Here is a 23,518-nt window from a genome sequence, read left to right on the forward strand (position 1 = left end):
CCTCAGACATGCAACGACTGACACACATCGCGAACACAGCACTGGATAACTTGAGGGAATGGTCTTCATTGAATTCATTATTAGTAAACCGAGAGAAAACAAAGGCAATAATATTTCATTGCAATTGCAAAGTAGTCGTGAATCCTCCACCAATAATTTTCAGCGGCACAGAACTACAATACGTCGAGGCATTCACCTCACTTGGTATAGAGTTTACTCCCACAATGTAATGAAATACCCACGTTAGCAAGATATGCATTACCCTGTCTAAATTCATAGGTATCATCGCTCGTAAGAAACATATTTTACCCGTGAAAACTAGCCTTTATTACGCTTTTTTTTCTCATATATGTTATTGTTACTTGGTATGGGGAAATACTACTGTGTCAAATATACAAAAAGTTTTACACAACAGAAAAAAAAATGCTACGGATAATTAGAAATGCTTCCTTTGACTTCCCGACCCAACCCATAAGGCAAAGGTACAAAATTATTCTGGTTAATAAGCTATTTGATTACAGGCTTGCCTACTTTTATAAAAAATCACGGCCCGAAATTATCCTTTTTTGAGCCGCATTGTTCCTCTTGCATTATATGTCACACCCTATGCAACTCGAGACCATGGAATGTTTGCAATACTCAGATGCAGAACAAACTACGGTTGTGCAATGTTTAAATATATTCTTCCGAAATGTTTGAACACTCCTCTCTATAGCAGTTTAACAAAATTTACTTCTTCTGCACTTAGGGAACTGTTCATTGAGTAGGTTGTATTTTGTTACTGTGTTGAAATGTTTTTACCTGTCATTTCTCTCTTTTTTTCTTCTTTCTATACCAATGTATAATGATTCTCCTGTGTAACTGTCTCTGCTAATCCTGCCGACTTCTACGGGTGACGAAGCTCATCAAGCGGTCATTGCCAACCGCCTTTTTTTTCGTCACCCACAGTTGTTGTACGACAGAAGTTGAAAATAAACGACTTGAGTTCCTGGTACCTAAGGTGTAGTATCTAAGGCACATCGTCAGTGCAGCCGGTCTTCAAGAGAACCCAACCAAGACCGAAGCCGTGCTGGCAGGACCACTGCCTCTGAATGTGAAGGAGCTACAGAGCTACTTGGGTGTGATCAACTTTTATAGAAGGTTTATGCTAAAGGTGTCTAGTGTGTTGCACCGCCTGATCCGCTTGTTGGGGGCAGGGGCCAGGTGGTGCTGGACGTCTGAAGAGGAGCAAGCTTCCCAGAAAAGCAAAGAGCTGCTTACGTTCGCTAGACTTTTAGCACATTTTGACCCTGCAAGGCCGACTGCCCGACTGACATCGCACAGCACACGGGCCTCTAGAATTTCGCCTCCATTGAAATTCGACCACCGCGGCCGGTATCGAACCCGCATCTTTCGGGCCAGCAGCCGAGCGCCATAACCACTCAGCCACCGCGGCGGCCTAATAGCCTTAAAGTATACTCTTCCTTTGGTGTTGGTGAAATTAATTGAAAAATACTAAAAAAATACCATTTCTGTCTCCAGCATCATCTTACTTCATATCTTTAAGCAGTCAATATCTACAGGTGAGCTCCCCACCGATTGGAAAATAGGAAAGGTTGTATCGGTTTTCGAAAGCGGCAACAAACACTCGCACGAAAACTGCCGCCCCATCTCACTTAACTGCATCTGTTGCAAGATGCTTGAACACATTTTCGCATTACATACCTACAATCACCTGGAAGCTATTTTTTTCACTAAGCAGCATGGTTTCAGAAAAGGTTTTTCCTGTGAGACGCAGTTATTTAAATATCTACACTACCTACACTTCAACATGAACAGTACCTTACAAACTGATCGCATCTTTTTGTACTTTGCCAAAGCATCTGATAGGGTAGCACATTGCCGACTAATATCTAAGCTTTCTGCGCTCAAATTAAATTCTTAAACTTTGTCATGGGTCCGTAATTTTCTTCCTAATCGCCACCAGTTCACTGTTGTTAATAATTATTCCTCTGCTCTCACCGACGTTACATCGAGCGTGCCGCAAGGAAGCAACCTCGGTCCATTGCTCTTAATTTACATTAATGACCTGCCAGTAAGCATCTCATCTTGGATACGCATATCTGCCGGCGACTGCATTATTTATCGACCAATAAACAGCACTAATGACCACCTTGAACTTCAAAGTGACCTCGATCGCATTAACGACTGGTGCAAAACGTGGTCTAAGACTAAACATTTCTAAGGGTAAGATAATTCCTTTTAGCCGAAAATAAGTCAATAGAGATTTTCCCTACCACATTGATAACGATACATTGGCTCTGACTACGCAGTATAAGTATCTAGGCGTCCATCTTTCACCAAACCTTTCTTGAGCTGACTGCATAACCATAATTTTCGCTAATGCTTCCCGGTCACTAGGTTTCCTTCGCCGTAACCTGAAATGCACTGCCCCTGACGTGCGTAGAAAAGCCTACATGACTCTTGTGAGACCGCAGCTAGAGTACGATTATTCCATCCGGTCACCTCATCAGAAATATCTAATAGAGAAGTTGAAAGCCGTCCAGAATAGGGCTTGTTTCATTTCGCAAAATTAAAGCTATCAGTCCAGTGTATCTAAACTAAAGATCAAAATTTGGCTCCATCCGGTGCAAATTAGTTAATAATAATAATAATTGGTTTTTGGGGAAAGGAAATGGCGCAGTATCTGTCTCATATATCGTTGGACACCTGAACCGCGCCGTAAGGGAAGGGATAAAGGAGGGAGTGAAAGAAGAAAGGAAGAAGGAGGTGCCGTAGTGGAGGGCTCCGGAATAATTTCGACCACCTGGGGATCTTTAACGTGCACTGACATCGCACAGCACACGGGCGCCTTAGCGTTTTTCCTCCATAAAAACGCAGCCGCCGCGGTCGGGTTCGAACCCGGGTACTCCGCATCAGTAGTCGAGCGCCCTAACCACTGAGCCACCGCGGCGGGTGCAAATTAGTTGCGCATTGCCCTTTTATTCATTTTTCACAAACACGTCCATGCCACTGATTCACCGCAAGCACATCTACAACGCCCCTCCTACTTATCACAAAGATTGCACAATAACTACAGCTATGCCCTCATTTATGGTAACACACATGCTTTCAACTTCTCATCACTTCCGCGTGCCATCCGCCTCTGGAACGATCTTTTGGACTGCATCGCCCTGCTGGGTAATCGTGATACCTTTCGCGAACATCTACTCAAGCACTTCCTTGATAACGCACGTCATTTTTATGCTTACGATTCATATAAAGTTCGTTTTCAGCTGCTTAAGACTATTGCCTCTTTGGTTCTGTTGATGCGCAGCTTTCCTCGTGTATGCCTGATATGCTTTCTTTTGCTTTTGTATAACTTTTTGTGCATTTCACTACTTTTGTTACATGACGCAGAGTTTTCTGTTTTTATCACTTTTGCACAAACGTGTGCATTATACCCCCCTCACACAATGCCTCTCCGTAGGCCTGTAAGGTATCTGTAAATAAATAAAAATAAATAATTAAATAAACTCACGGCGTTTTATTCACATGTAAATATCGCAAATCTTAATTTTTAGTGTCTTACATTGTAAGCTAAGCCAGCCGATATAACACGCATTGCTGCGAGGTGTAGTGGAGCTCCGTTGGGTTCCGGAAAACTTCTCTAGGGGGTGATACTTCGTTTCCTAAAAGACGTGAGGAATGTTCACGCTCTCGGGAGGTTTATCGAAAGCGATGATGAGCTTCAGAAATGCAGAATAATACAAAGCTGCTAGTCATCGCCTCTCAGATGAGTCTGTTCGCTCGTAAAGGCCGATTTGATTTAGATAGAGAGCAGTTGCGAACTAATTTGGCTTTGTGGCAATTAGTTTTTGCGTTGTCATCGAGTGGAACGGGTGGTCGTGAGACGCCACCAAATTTCAAAATGCCTTTGCAACGTGCGTGCGTGCAACGTGATCTGCTCCTGCTGCCACGGTTGGGTTCCGTCTATGGCCCTTCCATTCGCGAATGATATGATGCGCTTTCCTGGGGAGCACCATGAAATCTTGCTAATGCCGCTGTTGCGCAAAATTAAATCAGCACCGCTTGAAATTTCAGGGCCGATATCTACTCTGCAATATCCTTTACTCTTTGGAACTTTCCATCCAAGTGTTACACGTCGCATATCAATCTACAAACTCATTCAGACCTGCCGGAAGACGAACTACAGTGGCAGATAGCCTTGCTTTTCAGCCAAATATAAGGGTAGATCGTGTTGACGTCTGTGATCGAAGCATACATTCGACCACACACCGCCGGACTAAAACAGAGAGCGCGGAAACGTTAATCCGTTGTTTTTTGAGGTTTTTCCCACGGCCAACGGGCTGACTACGCGGTCTTTGCGTAAGCGTAAGACGTAAAATATCAAGGCTTGAAGGTTACCATTGACTCGGAGAGAACTGGTAGTGTACGCGCGTTCCCCTTTCGCTTGAACGGCGGTCGCAGCGGCGGAGTGGTGGCGCCCGACCGATGTGCGGCGCGAGTCGCAAAGAGACCCCATTGCGAAGGCCTTAAGAGCACAAATTACCCACGATACTTTGGAAATTCTAAGTTGTGCTTGGCGAAAGCATTGTGGTCAACCTACTGCATAGACCACGTTGTACATGGCGCCTCAGTCGAATGGCTAGTTTTCGCGGATCTCTGAATTAACCAAAGGTGCTTGTAGTAAACGAAGGACTCTCTATACATTCTATGCGTCTTTATTCACGGTATTCGTACCCGGTGATCTAATCAGTCGCTGCTGGCGTTTCCGTTCTCTCTCCCTTGCTTTCGCATCTGGTGACATGTTCAGTCGTCGCATGCGCATTCTCTCCTCGTTCTTCTGGCGTTGGGGGAATCCAGCGTCCGCTGCCGCTCCCCGAACCGCTTGGCGCGGAATCACTGGGCAGCTTCGGAGCCATGCGTCTCCCTCACTCGACTGCACCGAGACGTCTGGCGAAGGAGCGGCGGTGCAGCTGCAGCCGGCGGCGCGCGCGCCTAGGCGCGCTTAAGCACCAGGGGAGGGGAGGATGAACGACAGCGCGCTGGGAGTGGCGCGCGCGTCAGGGGCTTGCTGGATGCAAGCAGCATGACCTCCGACCAGCCGCAGGGCTTGCCAGGGCAGCTGGGGCTGTCTGCAGGAGGCCACCACGTTGGCTTGACCAAGCAGCGGCAGGTGGGAACCGCTGTGAACAGCTACTTGGCAGCAGCGCGGCGGGGAACGCTGTGTACCGCCGTATCCGGCGGCGCGTAGGAGGCTGTTCGGACAGCAGTGGCGTCAAGCAGCTGGCACCACGAGGACCGGCGGTCGTTACCAGGAGCGCAGGATACGTGTCTGGACGTACCGCTGGGAGCTGAAGCAGGATGGCAGTAGGGCAGGAACGCGGGAAACCGCCGTGGGGAGCGGCGCGAAGAGGCCCCAGATGCACAAGTGCACGCGGGGAGGGCAGAAAGCAGCAGGAAGGCCACTATCTCGTCCGGGGCAGCACACACAGCAGGCGTTTAGGGGCCCCCGCCATCGTAGTCCGCTGTGACGGCTGCTGGGGGCTTGCAGGAACATTGACCGTCGCCGCTGCAGCTGGATGGCCCGGAGAGGCTGTCCCGGTGGGCGACGGCTACAAGGCCGCCGAAGCGGCCGACGGGTAGACAGGCCTACTTGGAGTAGGGAAGGCCGCCTAAGCGGCCGACGGGCGCTGGGGAAGACCTAGTGGGGCGGACGGGCGCCGGACGCCGCTGAGCACGCGCGGGGCTCCTCGAGCTCCTCCAAAGGGCGGGCAGGAGGGTGTGCCGGGCTCTGCAAGGGCTGGGGCGTGGCAGTGTCACCAACAGGCGCGAACACTTATAGGAGATGCTGGGGACGTCCATTCTCATCGGAAGTCCAGACGGAACTCTGAGGTCATGGCTGCTATGCGCAGCTGCGCCCCCCACCGGCGCGCCAGTTGATAAGGGAGTGGCGCCGCAGCTCGTGGGAGAGGGCTCAGTGGGCACGATTACAGCGCAAGGACGGACGCGACCGCGAGCCATTAAAGGCTTTTGCCTTAAACAAGCGCGCTCTCCTCGAGACCGGCCTTGCTCTGGCATGTCCACTTTCCCTTTTAAGAGCGTGAGCTCTTAGCCATCACGTTGGGAGATTGCGTGGGGTCTGCTACCTGGATGGATGGATACGGCTGCTCTTTAAATCGGGCGGAGGCTCAAGCCACCTAGCCATGACATGAAATTTTAGTCTTTTCTTGATTTTCATCAACAATCAGATAACGTTCGCTTGGTTATTTCTACCCGCTTAAAATCTATATTTCCTTCACTGTCCTAAAACCTTAATGCCATGGATAAGTCAGCCCCGCTGATTTCCACTGTAGAGTGAAGCCCTTGACAGAAAAGTATCATGTGTTCAGCAGTTTCCTTCTCCTCTCCGCATGCAACGCACAACGTGTCTATCTCGTGGTACCTGACTATATGTGTTAGTCCGCAAAGCTCCCGTCCTGGCCTCAAACAACAAACAGCTTCCCCTACAATTATCACAGATATTTTTTTGGCAATTTCCTGCCTAAAAATCCTCTGTTTCCAGTGCTGATTTCGTCAGCATCCCTGTTTTCCACAGGGCTGTCTCTGTTTCTTTAACCTTTTTCTTAACCGATAATTGCTGATCCCCCCTACTACTGTACAGATATTTACTTGTCAATTTTCTAGTTCGCTTTCTCCATTTCGTATCAACATTCCTTAAATACAGGTATCTGAAAACTTTCCAAGCCCACTGATTTTCACCAATTTTTTTCAATCCCTCCTCAAATGCTACCTTACTGCTAGCTTCTCTGATCTCGAACGACGCCCATCCCATATCACTCTGTGCCCCCTGATTTGGGGTATTGCCATGTGCTCCCAAAGCTAGCCTCCCTACGCCACGCTGTTTAATTTCTAACCTCGCTTGAACATCTGGTCTCATGCACAGGACCGCATTACCGAAAGTCAGGCTAGGAACCATCACTCTTTTCCAGATCCCTCTTACCACTTCATACCTATTGTAATTCTACAGTGCCCTATTATTCATGACAGTGGCATTCCTAATACCTTTATTCATTACATATTTTTCATACTCTATCAGATACTCAGCACCGTTATTTATCCACACCTCAAGATACTTGTACCAATCCACTACTTCTAGCGTTAACTCCTGCATTCTATGCTCGCCAGCCTCATCGTTAAATATCATGACTTCAGATTTTTTCTTACTAAACTTGAAACCTAATTTATCTCCCTCTGTACCACATATGTCTATCAACTGTAAATCTTCCTTGTTGTCAGCCATTAGCACTATATCATCGGTGTATATTAGTCCCAGTAACGATTGTTTAATCAATTCTCCTTGCTTGAAAAAAGAAAGGTTGAAGCCTATTCCGCTCCTTTCTGGCTTGGCTTCCAACCCTTGCCGCTACAACATGAACAACAAAGGAGACAGAGGACATCTTTGCCTAGGCCCCCGCTTTATCTCTACAGGCCCTGATACATTTATTTCCCATTTTATGAGCACTCTGTTACCTCTATATATATCTTTTAAAAGATTATTTACTCCATTTTCCACATACAATGTGCCCAGTATGTCCCACAAATGCTCCTGAGTGACGTTGTCATAGGCTCCCCTAATATCCAGAAATTCTAGCCATAAGGGCCTATGTTCCTTTTCCGCAATTTCTATACACTGTCTCAATGAAAATAGATTGTCCTCCAACCTCATTTGTTTCCGGAACCCATTCTGTAGTTCCCCTAACACCCCCTCGTTCTCCACCCAAGCCTGCAGTCTATCCTTTATAATTTGCATCACCACCCTGTAAACAACAGATGTCACTGTTATGGGGCGATAGTTACTTACGTCTGCTTTGTCCCCCTTTCCCTTATATATCATGTTCATTCTACTTAATCGCCATTCATCGGGGACTTTCTCATCCACTATCATTTTGTTCACTACCTGTATTATTGTTTGCTTGGATTTTTGTCCTAACTTCTTTATCAACATAATCGGGATACAATCTGGTCCTGTTGATGTGCCTCTAGGAACCTTCTTCTCTGCCCTTTCCCACTCTCCTTGCTCAAGTGAAGCTATTGCTGTAACCGGTCTATCCTCCTGCGATAAATTATGTACCACGTGCCTAGCTGACAATTTTTCCGTCATCCTTGTTCCTATGTGTTTTATTGCTTCATCCCCTTCTAGTCGAATACCCTCAACTGTAACAATAAACCTTTATTCTAGCCTAGTTTTATTACTCATTGCATTTAGATGTTTCCAGAATTTTTGGGCTGCTTTTCTATCCTTTTTATTTACTTTTGACATCCATTGGGCCCCCTTTCTTCTAATTTTCTCATTAATCAAATAGGATCCGTCCCTTCTACACTTTATGAAGGTATCCCATTTTCTGTCTACTTCGGGTTTTGGTGCCCCCTCTTCTTGAATATCTGTGCTCCCTGGACGCTTCCTGACGTTTCTCTATCGCCTTCTTGACCTCCTCATCCCACCAACGCTTGGGTTTGCGTCTTTTTCCTTTTAGCTTTACTCGCACCTTAGCTAGCTCTAGCTCCAGTAATCGAGTTATTTTGATATAAGCCCATTCTGTTTCACTATCCTCAAAAATTACTTTCTCAATTTGTTTGCCTGCTGGTTCCAATTACTTTTCTGAGTAAACATTCCCCTCTAAATGTTCATCTCCCTTCAGTCCTACTTTAGTTTCTCTTCTCAAACTGAACTTGATACGCTTGTGGCCACTACCTAGACTTCTGGAACCATGTTCATCTATGCTCATTACCCCTAATCTATTTTACATCCTGTGTGACATTAGTGCATAATCTATTGTCGAGTGCAGACTCCCTGCCTCCCAAGTTATGAGCCCTTCACACTTCTCGGTACTGTTGCATAAAACTAAATCATGCCTGTCACACATGTCCTGCAGCATGCTTCCTGTCGAATCTGCGAACCCATCCAGGTCTTCTATATGTGCGTTCATGTCGCCTGATATAATTATCTCGCCCTGTCTTACTAGCTCATCAATGTCGCTTGCATACATTCTAACATTTTCCTGTTTTCCTCTTTGGCATTAGCTCTTGTCCACAGGTATACAAAGCCAAGGAGTGTTTGCTCCCCTGCCACTTCTCCTTTTAGCCATAAATGTTCCTTGCATCCCAGTTTAACCCATCGGAAATTCTTACTTTTATGATTGAACGCTCCAGTTCCACCCCCCCCCCTTTCTGCTGCCCTCTGTTCTGTTGCAATATTCCGATGGGTAGCCTGGGTTACAGGGTGGTTGCTCCATGTCTCTAAGATGCGTTTCCACTAAACCAGATACCATTAATTCCTCTTGCCTTAACTGTTCTATTTCCTCCCATTTCAGTCTATTCCTGCCACCTTGCATGTCAATGAAACATATATTTGAATTAACTTGACCCAGGCGTTTGTGTCTATTTCTTCTCCCATGGTTCCATCGTCCCTTTGATCTTGGTTCTTCCTTCTTTACACTGGTTCCCTCAGAGCTCTGGGTCTCCCAACAAAAGCTGTTGCCTGGCGACCTATCCTACTACCCACCCTCTTGCCAGTGGAACCACCGTAGTGAATGCCATCCTGAGCAAAAGGGTGGGGCCTCGCCTCGTACACTTCCTTGTTAACTTCCATTACTCCGTATCTTAGTCGTAGACTCATTAACCTAATTACACGGTTAGCCTCAACGATCCTCCTTTCCGTTTCGCTAGCCTGCTTCTGGACCTCTGGGATTGTGCATATGGTCACATGCGCACTCTCAGAGGCCTCTCTAAGCCTACCCATCCCCACTTCTAACTGCTTCTCGAGATTCTGGCTTCTCCCCTTCAGCACATCGTTGAGACCAGCATGGATAACGACAAGGTGTTCGCCATCCATGCTGCCCCCTACCACCTCCTGGGCTTTGGCCATTGCATCTACCATGAACTTCTCTGACTGGGCCTCCACCTGCACCCGCCTGTTCGCCTTCACTGTCGTCAAAACGCCTCCCTCAACCCTCGCTACGTTCGAGTCACCGACTACCAGAACCCTCCTCCGCTCTAACCGTTCGCTTCCTGACGGCGACTGTTGCCCTCCGGATCGCACTACCTGTCTCTCCCGCCGCCTTACGCTACTGTAGCGAGTTTTTACCTCTCTCCCTTCCCCACTCAATGCCTGCTGCGCTACAGCACTATAGGATCGACGAGCCTCGTCCCCCACCTGACACTGCTCTGAACCGGGGTGCCCTGCCGGCCGAGACCTGAGCGCTTCTACCTGCTCTTCTAGCTGGGCCCGCTTTCCCGCTTCTCCTTCAGCTCGCCCACAATCCCCGGCAACTGGTCGCCATTAGCCTCCTCCCTCTGAAGCCACTTGGCGACCTGAGTTTCTAATTAATCCGTTTCCCTCGTTCCACCTTCAGGTCCCCTTTGAGTTCCTTAATCGTAGCTGCCCAGTCCCCTTTCAACATCTGAACGGCCACCTCAAAACGCTTACATATCTTGCACGCGAAGCTAGTCCCATCTGCCTCGGCTAAGTTTCTGAACTTGTTCTCGTCTAAATAGCACCAACGGTGGCACTCGGCACTGCACTAAATCCCAGTCCCCGTACACCTTGACTTTCCTAGCTTGCCGACCCATCGTCCGGTTCACTACGCATCTTAAAAGAACGCCAAAACTCCAACACAAAAACCTTCGTCACAACGCAACGTAAAAGCCCGCCAATGAAGCGTTACCATATTGCATTGCGAGCCGAACTCTAGGTCCATCTTTGTCCCCAGAGCGCCTCATGAAAGGACGCTGGCTTAAGTACGGTTAAAATTGCGTAATGTTAGATTTTAGATCTCTGGAAGATTTCCACGCGTCCTGTTAAGAGCATGCTTCGTGTTATGTATATGAAAAGATTCTAAAAGAAGGCGCGATAAGTTTTTCTTTGTGGCAATGACTGATGCTTCGTCCCAATCGATTGTGTGTCCCGGTGATACGCTGTGTTCTGCGAAAGTATTAGATGTGAAGCGGCCGTTCGCCCTTTGAGTCTTCGTCTGAAGTTTCCGGTTTGGCCAATGTAAGCGGCGTTAGAGACTTGACACGGTATCTTGCATACCACGCCCGGGTACCTTGAGAGATCTAGGCTATCTTTTACCCGGACCAGCTGTTGTTATATCTTGCTGGTAGGCACATGAGAAATGTGCACTTCATAGCCTTAAAATGCGTGAAAGTGCTTCGCTTACCTCGGAAGCATAAGCAATGCTCGCTCGCTTGGCTTCTGCATTTTTCTGCTCTTGGCCAGGAGTGGAGGCGTGAGGGGAGCGTGTTGGCTTTTCTTTAGCTGCTGAGGATATCCATTGTTCTTTATGTCTTGCTTCGCTTTGTCGATTTCTCAGCGGAGTTTTTCTTGGCTCGAGCATAGCGTGAAAGCGCGAATAAAAAGCGATTTGGCGACTGACCGCTTGTGACCAATTAGATGCGCGGACTGAAAGTTAGGTATTTCGCGGTGTGCGTCGGTTTTCGATATAGTGAGGTTTCAAGCACGGTTGGTTTTCGATGCACGACGACATCAAGAAAATAGATTTTTCTGTTGGCTTCATTTTACACGGTAAATTGTACTGAGGGCTGAATTGAAATTAAATAAAGTAGGAAAGGTTGCACATCTTCGTGAAGCATAATGCTGAAACAGTCGTCCACATACGTAGGAACAACTTTGGGGCCGATTGGAACGTGGAAATGGCCGTTCCCTCAATGGCTTCTAATGCGAGCTTAGCGCAGACAACGGAGATAGAGGCTCCCATTGCTGTGCCGAAGCGCTGCCTCGGCACAGCAGACAACATCGCAAGAGACGGCATAAGTCGTCCACATAGAACGGAGCCCTTGAAGGCAATGAGCTGCCTACGGAAAGAGATTCCTTGCAGAACTGTATTGCGAAGTCCACAGGGACGCACGTGAACCTTGATTTCATGTCCAATGAAACCATGACGTCCTCGTCTTCAACCGCGTCTGCATTCGGAACCGCTCAGGGTTTTCTTCACTGGCCCCGCTATATGCGGAAGGGCTGTCGCTGTACACGCGGCCAATAATACTAATGCTCGTTAATTCAACGTCTTTCAGACTGCGGCGGCTTTTTTTTGCAGGCGCGGTGCGTTCTCGTCGGCGTTCCTCCAGCGACTAATTCGGAGAAAGTGTGCGAGGGTCGAAGCTGTCCAAGACTTCTAGGAATGCTCAGCTGGGCGAGGAATATGATCGTAAGCAGCATGCTGACACCATAATTAGTGATGAAGCCATCGTTTTGTATTTTGTTATTTCCAACTTAACTGGTTAACTCATTTTTAATTGCACTAACAATTTCTTGCTTGCTTTCACTAAGTAATGGTGTGAAATCATTCCTCATCACGGCATATGACACCTTTAATTTATTACTCATTATCATGAAACTTTTACACGTTCATTCACCTGGAGTGACTTCATCCTGTGGACACGCTTTGTGGACAAGATCTGTGGACACAAACGAGCTAAACAATGCTTTCGTATTAATAAAATGAAGCCGCACCACCGGAACACTCGGACAACCGATTCGAATACCCCACGCGACCTAGCATACCGCAGCGGTGTCCTAGTGGTTTGAACACCCACCTCGCATACGGGAGGTGCTGGGTTCAATCCCCAGTGCCGCCGGGTACCCACCGGTGACACAATAGGGTACAATCTGCACATTCCGAGCGCAAGAGTTTGCACATCCTAACGCAATGGCTATTCGGCCATATTTGGCTATTCGGTGAATGTAAGAATAGGGTACAAGCTTTTCCCTGCCTGGTGCTCGGCTTCTTATACCCTCTCTACACGGGCAGCCTTAACCGTTGTTTAGCTTAACTAAAGTTAAGGCGTTTAACCACGGTTAGAGTTACCTGCAGTTCGCCGCGCTTACACACAGTTTAGCCATCTCGGTTAGTGCGACGAAACAGATCATGTGATACTCGTCTCATTGAAGTTAAAACGTCGCCCACTCAGGCGTATTATTAAACAGGGCTACGTTGAAAAGAACACATAACAAGAAAAACGTTGTTTCTGGTGCTAAGACAGGCTTGAAAACTTTTTCTTTGTGCTTTTGTCTGTCGTTAGCCGAAATATAAAAATAAGTTCTAAACAATGATCACAGTCTACTTCGTAGCCGACTTCGCGTTCTGCTTTGGCTACTTCAGCCTCTTTTCCCCGTGACTGCTCGCTGCGACGCGTCACTGCTCACTGCTATCGTTGTTTATTTTCGTGGCTTTTCTTTCACAGTGAGTGCTGTGCTTGTGTAGTAAAGATCCTTCGGACGTCTTGTGTGTCAAGCCTATGTTGGCCCTTAGCAGCCTTGTCGTGAACGAGGGTGGCGCTCAATTTTGGCTGCATTCGTGGCGCATCAGGAAGCGCTACAACGCCTGCACGTACAGATGCTGGCGCTGAGCGCTGAAATTGTCATGCTTTAAGAGACGAGGAAGTGACACCGGGGGCGTCCGAAGCTCTTTTTGTTGGTGGCGGCGCACCTGTCCATCCGTGATCTGTCGGCGTACCCGCGCCCAGACTCGTGGTACGAGACGACGCTTCCGCACCTTCCGGACAGCGGACTCCGAGAAAACTTTCGGATCAACTGCGGCACATTCCGGTACACGGTGGCTGTTTGTGGAAGCATGAGCCGGCAAGATACCAACATGCGGAAAGCGATTCCGCTGGAGAAACGCGTGGCGATCGGCTTGTACCGCCTCGCGACATCAGCAGAAGAGCGGACTGCTGCCAACTTATTTGGCGTCAGCACTGCGTCAGTTAATTTAATATTTCACGAATTTTGCAGCGTGGTTGTGGAGCAGTTGGAAGCACGATTTGTGAATTTCCCAACACCAGCTGAGCTTCACGAGCACATGTGCAATTTCACAGCAGTCACTGCATTAATTTAATATTTCGCAAATTTTTCGGCGTGGTAGTGGAGTAGTTGGAAGCACGATTTGCGCATTTCCCAACACCAGCTGACCTTTACGAGCATATGTGTAAATTCACAGCAGTCTGGTTTCCCTCAAGGTGTCGGTGCAGTGGATGGCTGTCATATCGAGGTGTGCCCCCAAAGCAAGAGGCTACTGAATAATACAATCATAAGGGGTGGTACAGTGTCGCTCTACTTGCTGTCGTCGACCACACATACAGGTTCCTATGCACGAATGTTGGGAGCTTTGGTAGGAACAATGACCCGGCACTGTTTCAGGAAGTCTCAACTGCCAGCTACTCTGGCTAGTGAGCTGTTCCGACAAGAAACATAGCTCATTGAAGGTGTGGGAGTTGGCAGAATTCTTGGTGATCAAGCTTTCCTCTTGCAGACGCACCTGATGAAGCTGTACCCCTTACAGGTGCATCTGGGTCCCCCTCACAGACCTTTAACTACCGGCTGCCGAGTGCCAGACGTGTTGTCGAAAATGCTTTTGGATGTTTCAAGGCACGCTTTAGAATGGTGCTCAAGGGCTTTGAGTATGACATCCACAATGTCAGTTATGTGATCCGTGCTGCTTGTGGGCTGTACAACATTTGTGAGCAGCTTAGTGACCGCTGTGATTCAAGCTAGTTTGGTGTGGTGTAGAGCGCTGATGAAAGGCGGCCTCAGCCGGTGTGCACCAGCAACCGAGAAGAGATGTCAGGTGTGGCTGTCGGGGCACCCTGGCCAAGCACCTTGCCTTGAGCTAGAACCCAGTCCGTGGGGAACTCAAGAGCAGCTAAGAAGGACACCTCTACCAAGAGGGAAGAGCCCTGAACAGAGCTACGCACACATTATTGAAGGAGCAGACTCTGGGTTCGGCTCCCCTTAAATGGCTACCATTGCACGCACATGATGCATACTCCTTACTGGGGTGAAGGTTATGAGGCTTACAACTAGTGTAATTTTCGTAATCTACATGTTCTTCATAAAATAGGTTTGGTTTATGGAGTTTTAACGTTCCAAAGCGGCTTGGGCTATGAGTGATGCCTTAGTGAAGGGCTGCAGAATTTTCGGCCACATGGGGTTCATTAACATGCACTGACATTGCACAGTACACGAGTGTCTTGCTTTACACCTCCATTGAAAAGCTGCCGTTGTGGCCAGGCTTTCAGAAAATAGTCTTGCATTATATAGCTAATGTTAATTATTGGTTCTTGTTAAACTACAAAGCGAAGTCGTTCGTACCAACTACTAGTATTCCTTATGACAAACAAACCTTCACCTACATGCAACCATCTCTAATGCACTAATAATGAAGATTTCATTACTTCCTGTAAACAAATCTCTTTCTTCAAACAGTTTTCCTCACAGACGATAGTGAAATGCCAGCATGAGCTTTCCATTTTTATAGGATTCATTCTTGTTGAGGACTGCTGTTTATGTTGCTGTTTCATTGCCATTGTACTACCTTTTTCATTGCTGTGTTTGTGTCACATGGTCTGGGTATTGGCAGCTATTCTATCACTTGCAGTTTGCTTATAATTTTTGTGTATAACTGGCCATCGTCTTGCCACATTGCCAATCAGCAACTTGTTGGTACCTTGTCAAGCAGTACAAGCTTTTAGTCTTGCACTCCTACTTCTGAAAGCAGAAGTACTTGCTGAGGAGTTAGTTGGTTCATCATAAAGTTGAATGGCACAAACGAAGAAACAGAGGAAGACACAGCAGTGGTGCTTTTTCTGTCTATGTGTCTTCCTGTGTTTGTTCCGTTGCGCCATTTAACTTTATTCTAAAAGCAGTATAGTGAATGAAAGGCATTCACTATATAGACCTTTTCAATAAGGGCCCCCTGGGTATCACCATATTTTTTCGCTAGGCTGTTGCATGCACCCGATGCTAGCCCAATGGAAGCGGATACCTCTGACAAAAAAGCTGTTGGTACTTACAATCATATTACAGTGAACATTTCATATCTAGTCAAAGATTAAGCAATAGTTGCGAGAAATTTTTTTTCCTTTTGCTCATGAAGGTAACGAAATCATGTCGGTCACAGGTGGAAGCTTCACATTTTGGCACACATGATCCACACGCAAAGCAAACACAAAAATTAAACGTAAATGTGACTCAATGGTAAGAGCTTTGAAAGACTTACAGTGTGATAAATTTCATTACATTCCCATCCCAACTAGTTTATCCAAAGTATACTTTTGTGAACAATTTCATGTCATTACTATTTTATTGTTGTCAAAATTCCCCACTGTTCTATAACTCTATAACAAAACCAGTTATGTTACAAGAAAAATATCAGCCTTGTAGCAAACAGTTCCTGGTGAACATGCAACAGCCATTGGTTCTGAGTGGAGAAGCAGGTGGAGTGTTACTGCGAGAGCAGCAGCAATGTACTTGCAACAGACTTTTTTGATTATTGCACTTGTGTACCCCTGCAGTGTATGCATGGGCTCTGTTAATAAATAATACTGCAAGCTACTACGGTAGCCAGCCCGCACAATACAATTCACTGTTTAAAACACAATACAAAACATTCAGCAGTAAAAGACCTTTCATCTCATCACATGCTGTAATATCAAATAACTTCCAGCTGTTTTGATCACTCTTTATTGAGCAAGTCATTATGTTCTTTGTTATCTAGAAATTTTGCAAGAAGTTGCACCATGCTTGCATTTATGGCATTCGCTTCCTTCTGGAGGCACACCATTATTTTGCGCATTTTGTGTGCCTTGCGGTCAGCCTTTGCTGCTGCCTCACTTTCTCCTTTATGGACGGCAACTAGCTGCTCTATAGCAGATCCTTGTCGCTTGTGACGGCTTTTTTGGGGTTCCCTTCTTTTGGCGCTTGTACCAGCACCGGCACTGCTGCTTGCCGCTGCAGTGGCACTGATGCTTACGCCAGCACTGGCTCTGCTTGTGTCGCCGCTGCTGTTGTCTGTGCTATGCAGTACAGGTACTGCAGCAATGGCACTGCAAATGGGGGAGCTGGCCGCAAGTTGTGAGAGGTCGTCTCTTCTGCTTCCTTCAGGCAGGCTGTCCTCCCATGACAGGAGCACTTCTGAGCCGTCCGGTGCCTCATTGACAACTGGCAGCTCCACATGATGAAACATACAAGACAACATGTTATCAGAAAAGAGAGCAATCATCCGCTACATGAGAAAAACACGAACTTGTGATGGCCAAACTGGAAAGAAGGCAGCGGTTCAAATTTTTGTTTTCTGAACATAACTAAGTAGATATATGAAAATCCAGACATGTACATCAGCATTCCCTAGCCCCAACTTTCACATGAACCAATGGGTTCAGTTCAGTTTTTTCCTGAATACTGTGGCGGAGTGCGATCGCCTTCCTTTAGGTTTATGTGACTCGAAATATTTTGTGATGGAGTTGGAGAATTTTTGTACGGCTCCTAGTGTTGGTGTTGTGATTAATGTTGGATTTTATGTCCTTTAAGTGACTTGCCGCTGTTGCGGCTAATGGTTTTATGGCTTTTATAGTTGTGTGCCACTCCTGCTTGGGCCATAGTTATGGCTCGCAGTATGTACAAATAAATAAATGAATGATCAGCTGAACAAGACAGTATACCAAACTGATAAATGTCAATAACAAGCAATATGTTAAACATTTGCAAGCATGTGGGGCATGGTTGACCAAGGGTAAACCGAGCTGATGAGGTTGAGTTGAACAGAAGTACATGGAAAGTGAGGTGCGAACTCTGGCACATCTAGGCGCTGCGATTTGAAGACGCAAGTGCCATTTCCGCTCCCGATTGCCATTAATGCCCATGGTTGTGGGAGTAGCTTACTCCACATCCCCCCCCCCCAAATGTGTCCAATGGTTCCAAAGGAAGGATTGCTGGGTAAGTTGATTCATCTTTCAAGGCTTAAAAACAGCACGAAAAATTGGATGATACAGAAAGAAGGAATATACAGCACTGAACCTGCAAATGAGTGTGTTTTATGTGAAATGGCAATAAATACAGAAAGCATGCACAAAGAGCTCATAGACAAAAACTTAAGACAATACAGATATTACTTATATACTTCGAACGAAGACTGCGCAAAAAAGGACAGAAGAGGACCACAGAACCACAGAAGAGGACACGACACAAAGTACGCTTCTCTTGTTTGGTTGTCCTTTTTTACGCTGTCGTTCATTCCAAGTATGAATTACCAACTAGCTCACCACTTTGTTTTATTGAATTACTTGGACATTACAGATATCACAGAGAAATTTATTATCTCTTTGCTATTTCCCTTCAGTGTTCCTGTAGAGAAACAACAGTTCGCAATAACAGCTTATGATCCACAGGTTGCTGTATTACTCCACTGTATTCAAGCCCAGTTGCTAATAGAATCAATGGACGAAGATGAGTATCTACAAGAGAAGGATGAAGGTGAGGCTGCATGTGCACAGGTGTGAAAGATGAATTGTCGTACAGCACTAGCAATATTAATATATCACGCAAACAAAGGCACCGAAATTTTGGTGCGTACCATAACTTCATTTTACTAGAGATTTAGGTCGTATCCATGCGCAGTGAGTGCCTTTTGACATGATTCCCACCCGAAATAAAAAGGACGTAACCTAAACCAGCAATGTACATTGAACTCCATGTACAACAAAGAGGTCTTTTCTCTGGCATGGTAACATTAAGCATATGGGGAGACAACCAGTTAACTACCGATATGTAGAATCGCTAGAAAAAAAACAAGGATTTATGGACGAGCAGTGAGTTGCTTGGCTAATTGGTTCACGTTTCATGACAAAGAACAACAGCACAAGTCAAAAATGTAGACGTGGAGGCCAGTGCCCATGTTTGTGGGAGTGGCTTACAGAACTGCTCGAGTCTGTTCTTTATTACCTATTGTTGGCCAGCATTTTATAATGAGTATGAGTTCCGCACTGAGAAATGAGCAGCAATAGAATTCTGAAGTGATCTGAACGACAGATTACACGCAATGGTATAAATCACAAATTACCTCTAAAATTTCCTCGACTCGCCCATCATCGTTGATGGGAAGGCAGCCGAGGTATCTGAAGCTGCCAGTAGAAAATCCATGAGACACCAGGTGACCCAGTTGCAGTGCCTGTCCATCTCAGCTGCCTGGACAAAAATGATGTGAGCTAATAAATGTGTTGCTAAAAAAACATTTGAAGATTGTGATCACAGCTGTGACATTCCGTGTGTGCTACGAGGATCCACGTTCGACGGCGCGGCGTAGACGGAGACCCGTGACAGCGGCATCATCAATTACCCAGCCATGCTCTTTGAGTGACGACCAGAAAAACCGGACCCGCCGCCGCCCCGGGGAAACAGGCTTTATCCTCCCCAATTTCCGGTTACATTACAGGACAAGGGAGCTGTCAGCGGGCCAGAGCGCGCCGTACCACAGCCGACGCTATGCGATACCGCGAAGACGACATTCTTTCCCTCCCCCCCCCCTTTGTCGTGGGCTATCGCCGGGAAGGCACCCACAGCTTCCCAGAAGGGCCGCGACGGACACCTGTCATGGCGGACAGGCAGTACTCGCCAAGAATGTGGAAAGACAGGCGCTAGTGAATTAGCTCCGAAGAGAGAGCCTGTGTATACTCTCACTTGAGAGAGAGTGGTGGCGTTTTTGTTGTTTATTTAGTTTGTATTGTTAACAGACTCTGGGTTCGAGGCTAAGCCCAACCCAAAGGGGTGGTCCCCATCTCGCATGTTATTTTGGATTGGAGAATTAATGCTTTGGGCGGGCCACTGGAAATGACCGCCCTTAGTCCTTTGTTAATCAAGTGCTTAAAAGTACATGTAAACGGATGCAGTCCAGTCTGAGCTGGGGCTCCATGCTTAGCATGTAATGTGATGCTACTTAGGCACTAACCTGCCCGGTCGATGAGTAAAGTAGTGCAAAGTTTGTTCTGTTGAAAAATTATGCTCTGCTGTCATCATCTACAAGCTCGCCTCCTGTTCATCTTCCAAGCCGAACGACACTAGAGGAAGGGTTTGGGAACCATCCTCGAAGAAACGGACGACTATTGAAATTCTACTGCATACACGCAAGCCGAGCAGGACGACATCGTTCGCGAAGAGGGCCTTCAGCGCCGAAGCCCGACGGCGTGCAGCTTCTGCCAGCAACCGCTCGAGCCCAACTCCGGAGCCACTCCATCGCCCCCATGAAGTCATCGGCACGTAAGCTCGGACGCCCCAGCCTCTGATGTATAATCCTAATCATGTGTAATTATTGAATATACCTGTTTGTTTAAACTGAGTCATACGGTGTCTCTTTGCCTCTCCGTCCCGTGTGGACCTGCGCATTATGGGGGTCATCACACTGGTGTCAGAAGTGGGGTCTCAAAAGCAAATGTCCTCTGAATGCGGTGACATTCATGACTTCAAAATTGTAATCAAAAGGGTATCACGGGACTGATTGTGGGACTTTTACCCCCATTTGAGAGGCTTGAGGCACTGGAGGGCTTGAAAAAAAAATGACTGTATCTGAGGGAGCTCCCACTCCACAGCCGTCGCTCGGAGCAAGCATGCTGGCATTAGGAAGCGTCATTCCGACGTTTACGGGAGATAAGACAGGGGTTCCAATCTGCGATTTCTTTTCCATGCTAGAAGAGATTGGAAAAATGGGGGGATGGTCCGATGCTCAAATGCTGGGAATGGCGAGGTGTAAGATGGCAGGAGCTGCTCATGATTTTGCCTGGCGAGACGAAAAAGTAAAATCCACAAAATCATTTGCGGAATTTAAGAAGCTCGCGTTTGAGCATTTCGACACTGAACCACGTCACGTGCGGGTACAGAGGTTCCATGACGCCGGACAGATGGTAGGGGAGGACGTGCGAACATTTGCGTCGCGGCTTCAGCGCCTAGCACGCGATACGTTAAGCAGGGAGGAGGAAGGAGACCAGCTAAGGAAGAAATACGCGGAGGATATACTTAAAGAGGAAATGACCGCTTTGTTCGTGGCTGGTCTGCAAGACCCCGTGCGCCAGTTCGTGCTCTCGCGCAAGCCGAGCAATTTCGACCAAGCCGTGGAGGCCGCATTAGATGAGGAACAAAATGAGGCGTTAACGACAGCCGCAGCGAGAGTACGCGTCATAGAGAGAGCGGTGCTCAACCCTGAGGTTGCTCTCTTGACAGAGCGGTTAGATCGCTTGGAACAGCTGCTAACTCAGCAGGTAGAACGCCAGGTTGAAGCGCGCGCTCAACAGCGCCCATTCGCTGGAAACCGGAGACCGCCACAAAGCTACAGGCGCGGTATGCGAGATTTTGAAGAAATCGTATGCTTCGCTTGCCAGGGTCGCGGACACATCGCCAGGTTCTGCCAAAACGTGCGCCGTGGGGAGCCACAAAGAGAAGCAGGCGAGACACGCCCTAAGCAAGCCGACAGCGGGACTCCAGATACCGAGTCAAAAAACTAGTTAGTCCTCCCCAGCCTGAGGAGCGTGGGGAGGGAGCAGTAGATGATGAGGTGGTGGTAGTTTGTGTGGCCGACGAGTCATGCCCTGTTGTGCGTTGCAAGTTAAATGGTTGTTGTATGGAATTGTTGATAGATACGGGGTCAAAGGTGACATTGCTTAAGGAGAGCAGTTTTAACACGCTTCGAAGGAAGGGGGACCGCGAGGTGTTGGAAGCGTCTGGTGGTATGGCAACCAAATTTGTAGGCATAACGGGGGATCCTCTTGGCATAAGTGGACTCTACCGGTTACACTTCTCTCTCGGCGGAATTGCATTGGAGCACCCCTGCTACGTATGCCCGGACACGGTGTCTCTGCCAAACGGAGTGTCAGGTATATTAGGGCAGGATTTTTTGAGAAAAGGGAAGGTAGTAGTCTCATTCTCTGAGGAAGAGGTTAATGCGGGCGGCTCAAAAGTTTCGTTTTTGAACAGGAGAGGGGCTGAGATTCGCATTACCGATATTGACACCCGTCAAACAGTGGGATCATTGGAGAAGGTATATTCGCGGGTTGCCGTCAGGCTGGTCGATGAGGCGGTCGTCCTTCCTTGGTCGGAGCACATTTTGTACGCGTTTGTGCCTTCAGATGTAGAGAGCGGCGCCGTGGGAGTGCTTGAGCCGGTCGACTCTCTCAGCAATGGCCTGAAGGCAGCCGCGTGCCTCGTGACAGTTAATGACGCCCACAGAGTGCCCCTACGGGTGGTTAACTGTAGCCAGCAGCCACTGAGCCTTCCCAAGAACAAAACATTGGCTTTCTTCACCTCTGCGATAGAGCAACGTGAGCCCACCGATACGGTACTCGCAACTGTAGAGCATGCTAGTCCTTCGGCTGCTCCAAAGGTGTCGTTCGATCTTTCTCACGTAAAATCCAGGGAGAGGGAGGCTCTGGCTGGTTTGCTGAACGACTACTCGGAGGTATTCGCCGCGTCCAACCTGGATTTGGGCTGCTGTGGCGTTATAAAGCACCGGATAGAAACCGGCACTTCATCGCCCGTTTACCAGCGTGCGTACAGGATTCCTTACTCCCAACGTGAGGAGATGGAGCGGCAGGTGCAGGACCTGATTGATCGCGGCATTGTCGAACACTCAAAGTCACCCTGGGGAGCACCAGCACTATTGGTGGAAAAGCCAGATGGCTCGTATCGATTGGTAGTGGACTACCGCAAACTAAATGCCGTAACTCGCATCGATCCATACCCCATCCCCAATATACAGGAGACGCTTTCTCAGCTGGGCTCTGCCAGGTACTTCACGGTAGTGGACATGGCGGCGGGATTCTGGCAGATAGCAATGGATCCGGCAGATGCCGAGAAAACGGCATTCAACACGCCCTCAGGGCACTATGAATGGAAAAGAATGCCGATGGGTCTGGCCAACAGCCCTGCTGTCTGGCAGAGAACCGCTGATGTTATCCTGGCAGGTCTTCTGGGGAGGCTGTGCTTCGTGTATATGGATGACATTATCATATACAGTGACAGTTTTGATAACCATTTGCGCGATATTGAGCAGGTTTTGGTGCGACTAAGAGCAGCGGGTCTCAAGCTGAAGCCCTCTAAGTGCCAATTCCTCAAAAACGAGGTGAAATACCTCGGGCACGTTGTTTCAGCTGACGGCGTGCGACCGGACCCTGAGAAACTAAGGTGTGTCTCGGATTTTCCATCCCCGACTAGCGTCCGCCAGGTCCGGCAGTTTCTCGGCCTGATCGGTTACTACCGAAGGCACATAGAGGAGTTCGCCAAGCTCGCTAAGCCGCTCACCGCCTTAACAGCCAAAAATGTCGCCTTTCGCTGGGACGAAAACGCGGAGGATGCTTTTGGGGCCCTGAAAAGGAAGCTAATGAGTGCACCGCTGTTGCGCCACCCGGATTTTAATTTGCCCTTCGTTATGGCCACAGATGCGTCAAAGTTCGCAGTTGGTGCCGTGCTATCTCAGGTTATCGAGGGCAAAGAACATCCCGTTGCTTTTGCTAGCCGACAGCTGAGCCCCACAGAGCAAAAGTACGGAGCTACGGAAAGGGAGTGCCTCGCCGTTGTCTGGGCAGTAAAGCACTTGAGGCTACCTTTACGGCCGCAAATTCAAGCTAGTCACAGACTGCCATCCTCTGAAATGGGTGATGAGTGTCAGGGACCCTA

The 23,518-nt window shown here is 47.8% G+C and overlaps 1 protein-coding gene and 1 long non-coding RNA gene across 2 annotated transcripts in view; one reads left to right on the forward strand and one right to left on the reverse strand.

Moving 5' to 3' along the window:
* Window positions 1-23,518, forward strand: part of LOC144110053 (uncharacterized) — a 411,060-nt gene that overhangs the window by 345,876 nt on the left and 41,666 nt on the right. The window lies entirely within an intron of this gene.
* Window positions 9,497-23,518, reverse strand: part of LOC144110842 (uncharacterized) — a 31,762-nt gene continuing 17,740 nt past the window's right edge. The window contains exon 2 of the mRNA XM_077643924.1: window positions 9,497-10,133. Within this exon, the coding sequence (XP_077500050.1) occupies window positions 9,497-10,133 (637 nt within the window). The remainder of the gene's footprint in view (window positions 10,134-23,518) is intronic.

Source organism: Amblyomma americanum, chromosome 11 (genome assembly GCF_052857255.1).
Source record: "Amblyomma americanum isolate KBUSLIRL-KWMA chromosome 11, ASM5285725v1, whole genome shotgun sequence".
Taxonomy (NCBI): Eukaryota; Metazoa; Arthropoda; class Arachnida; order Ixodida; family Ixodidae; genus Amblyomma; species Amblyomma americanum.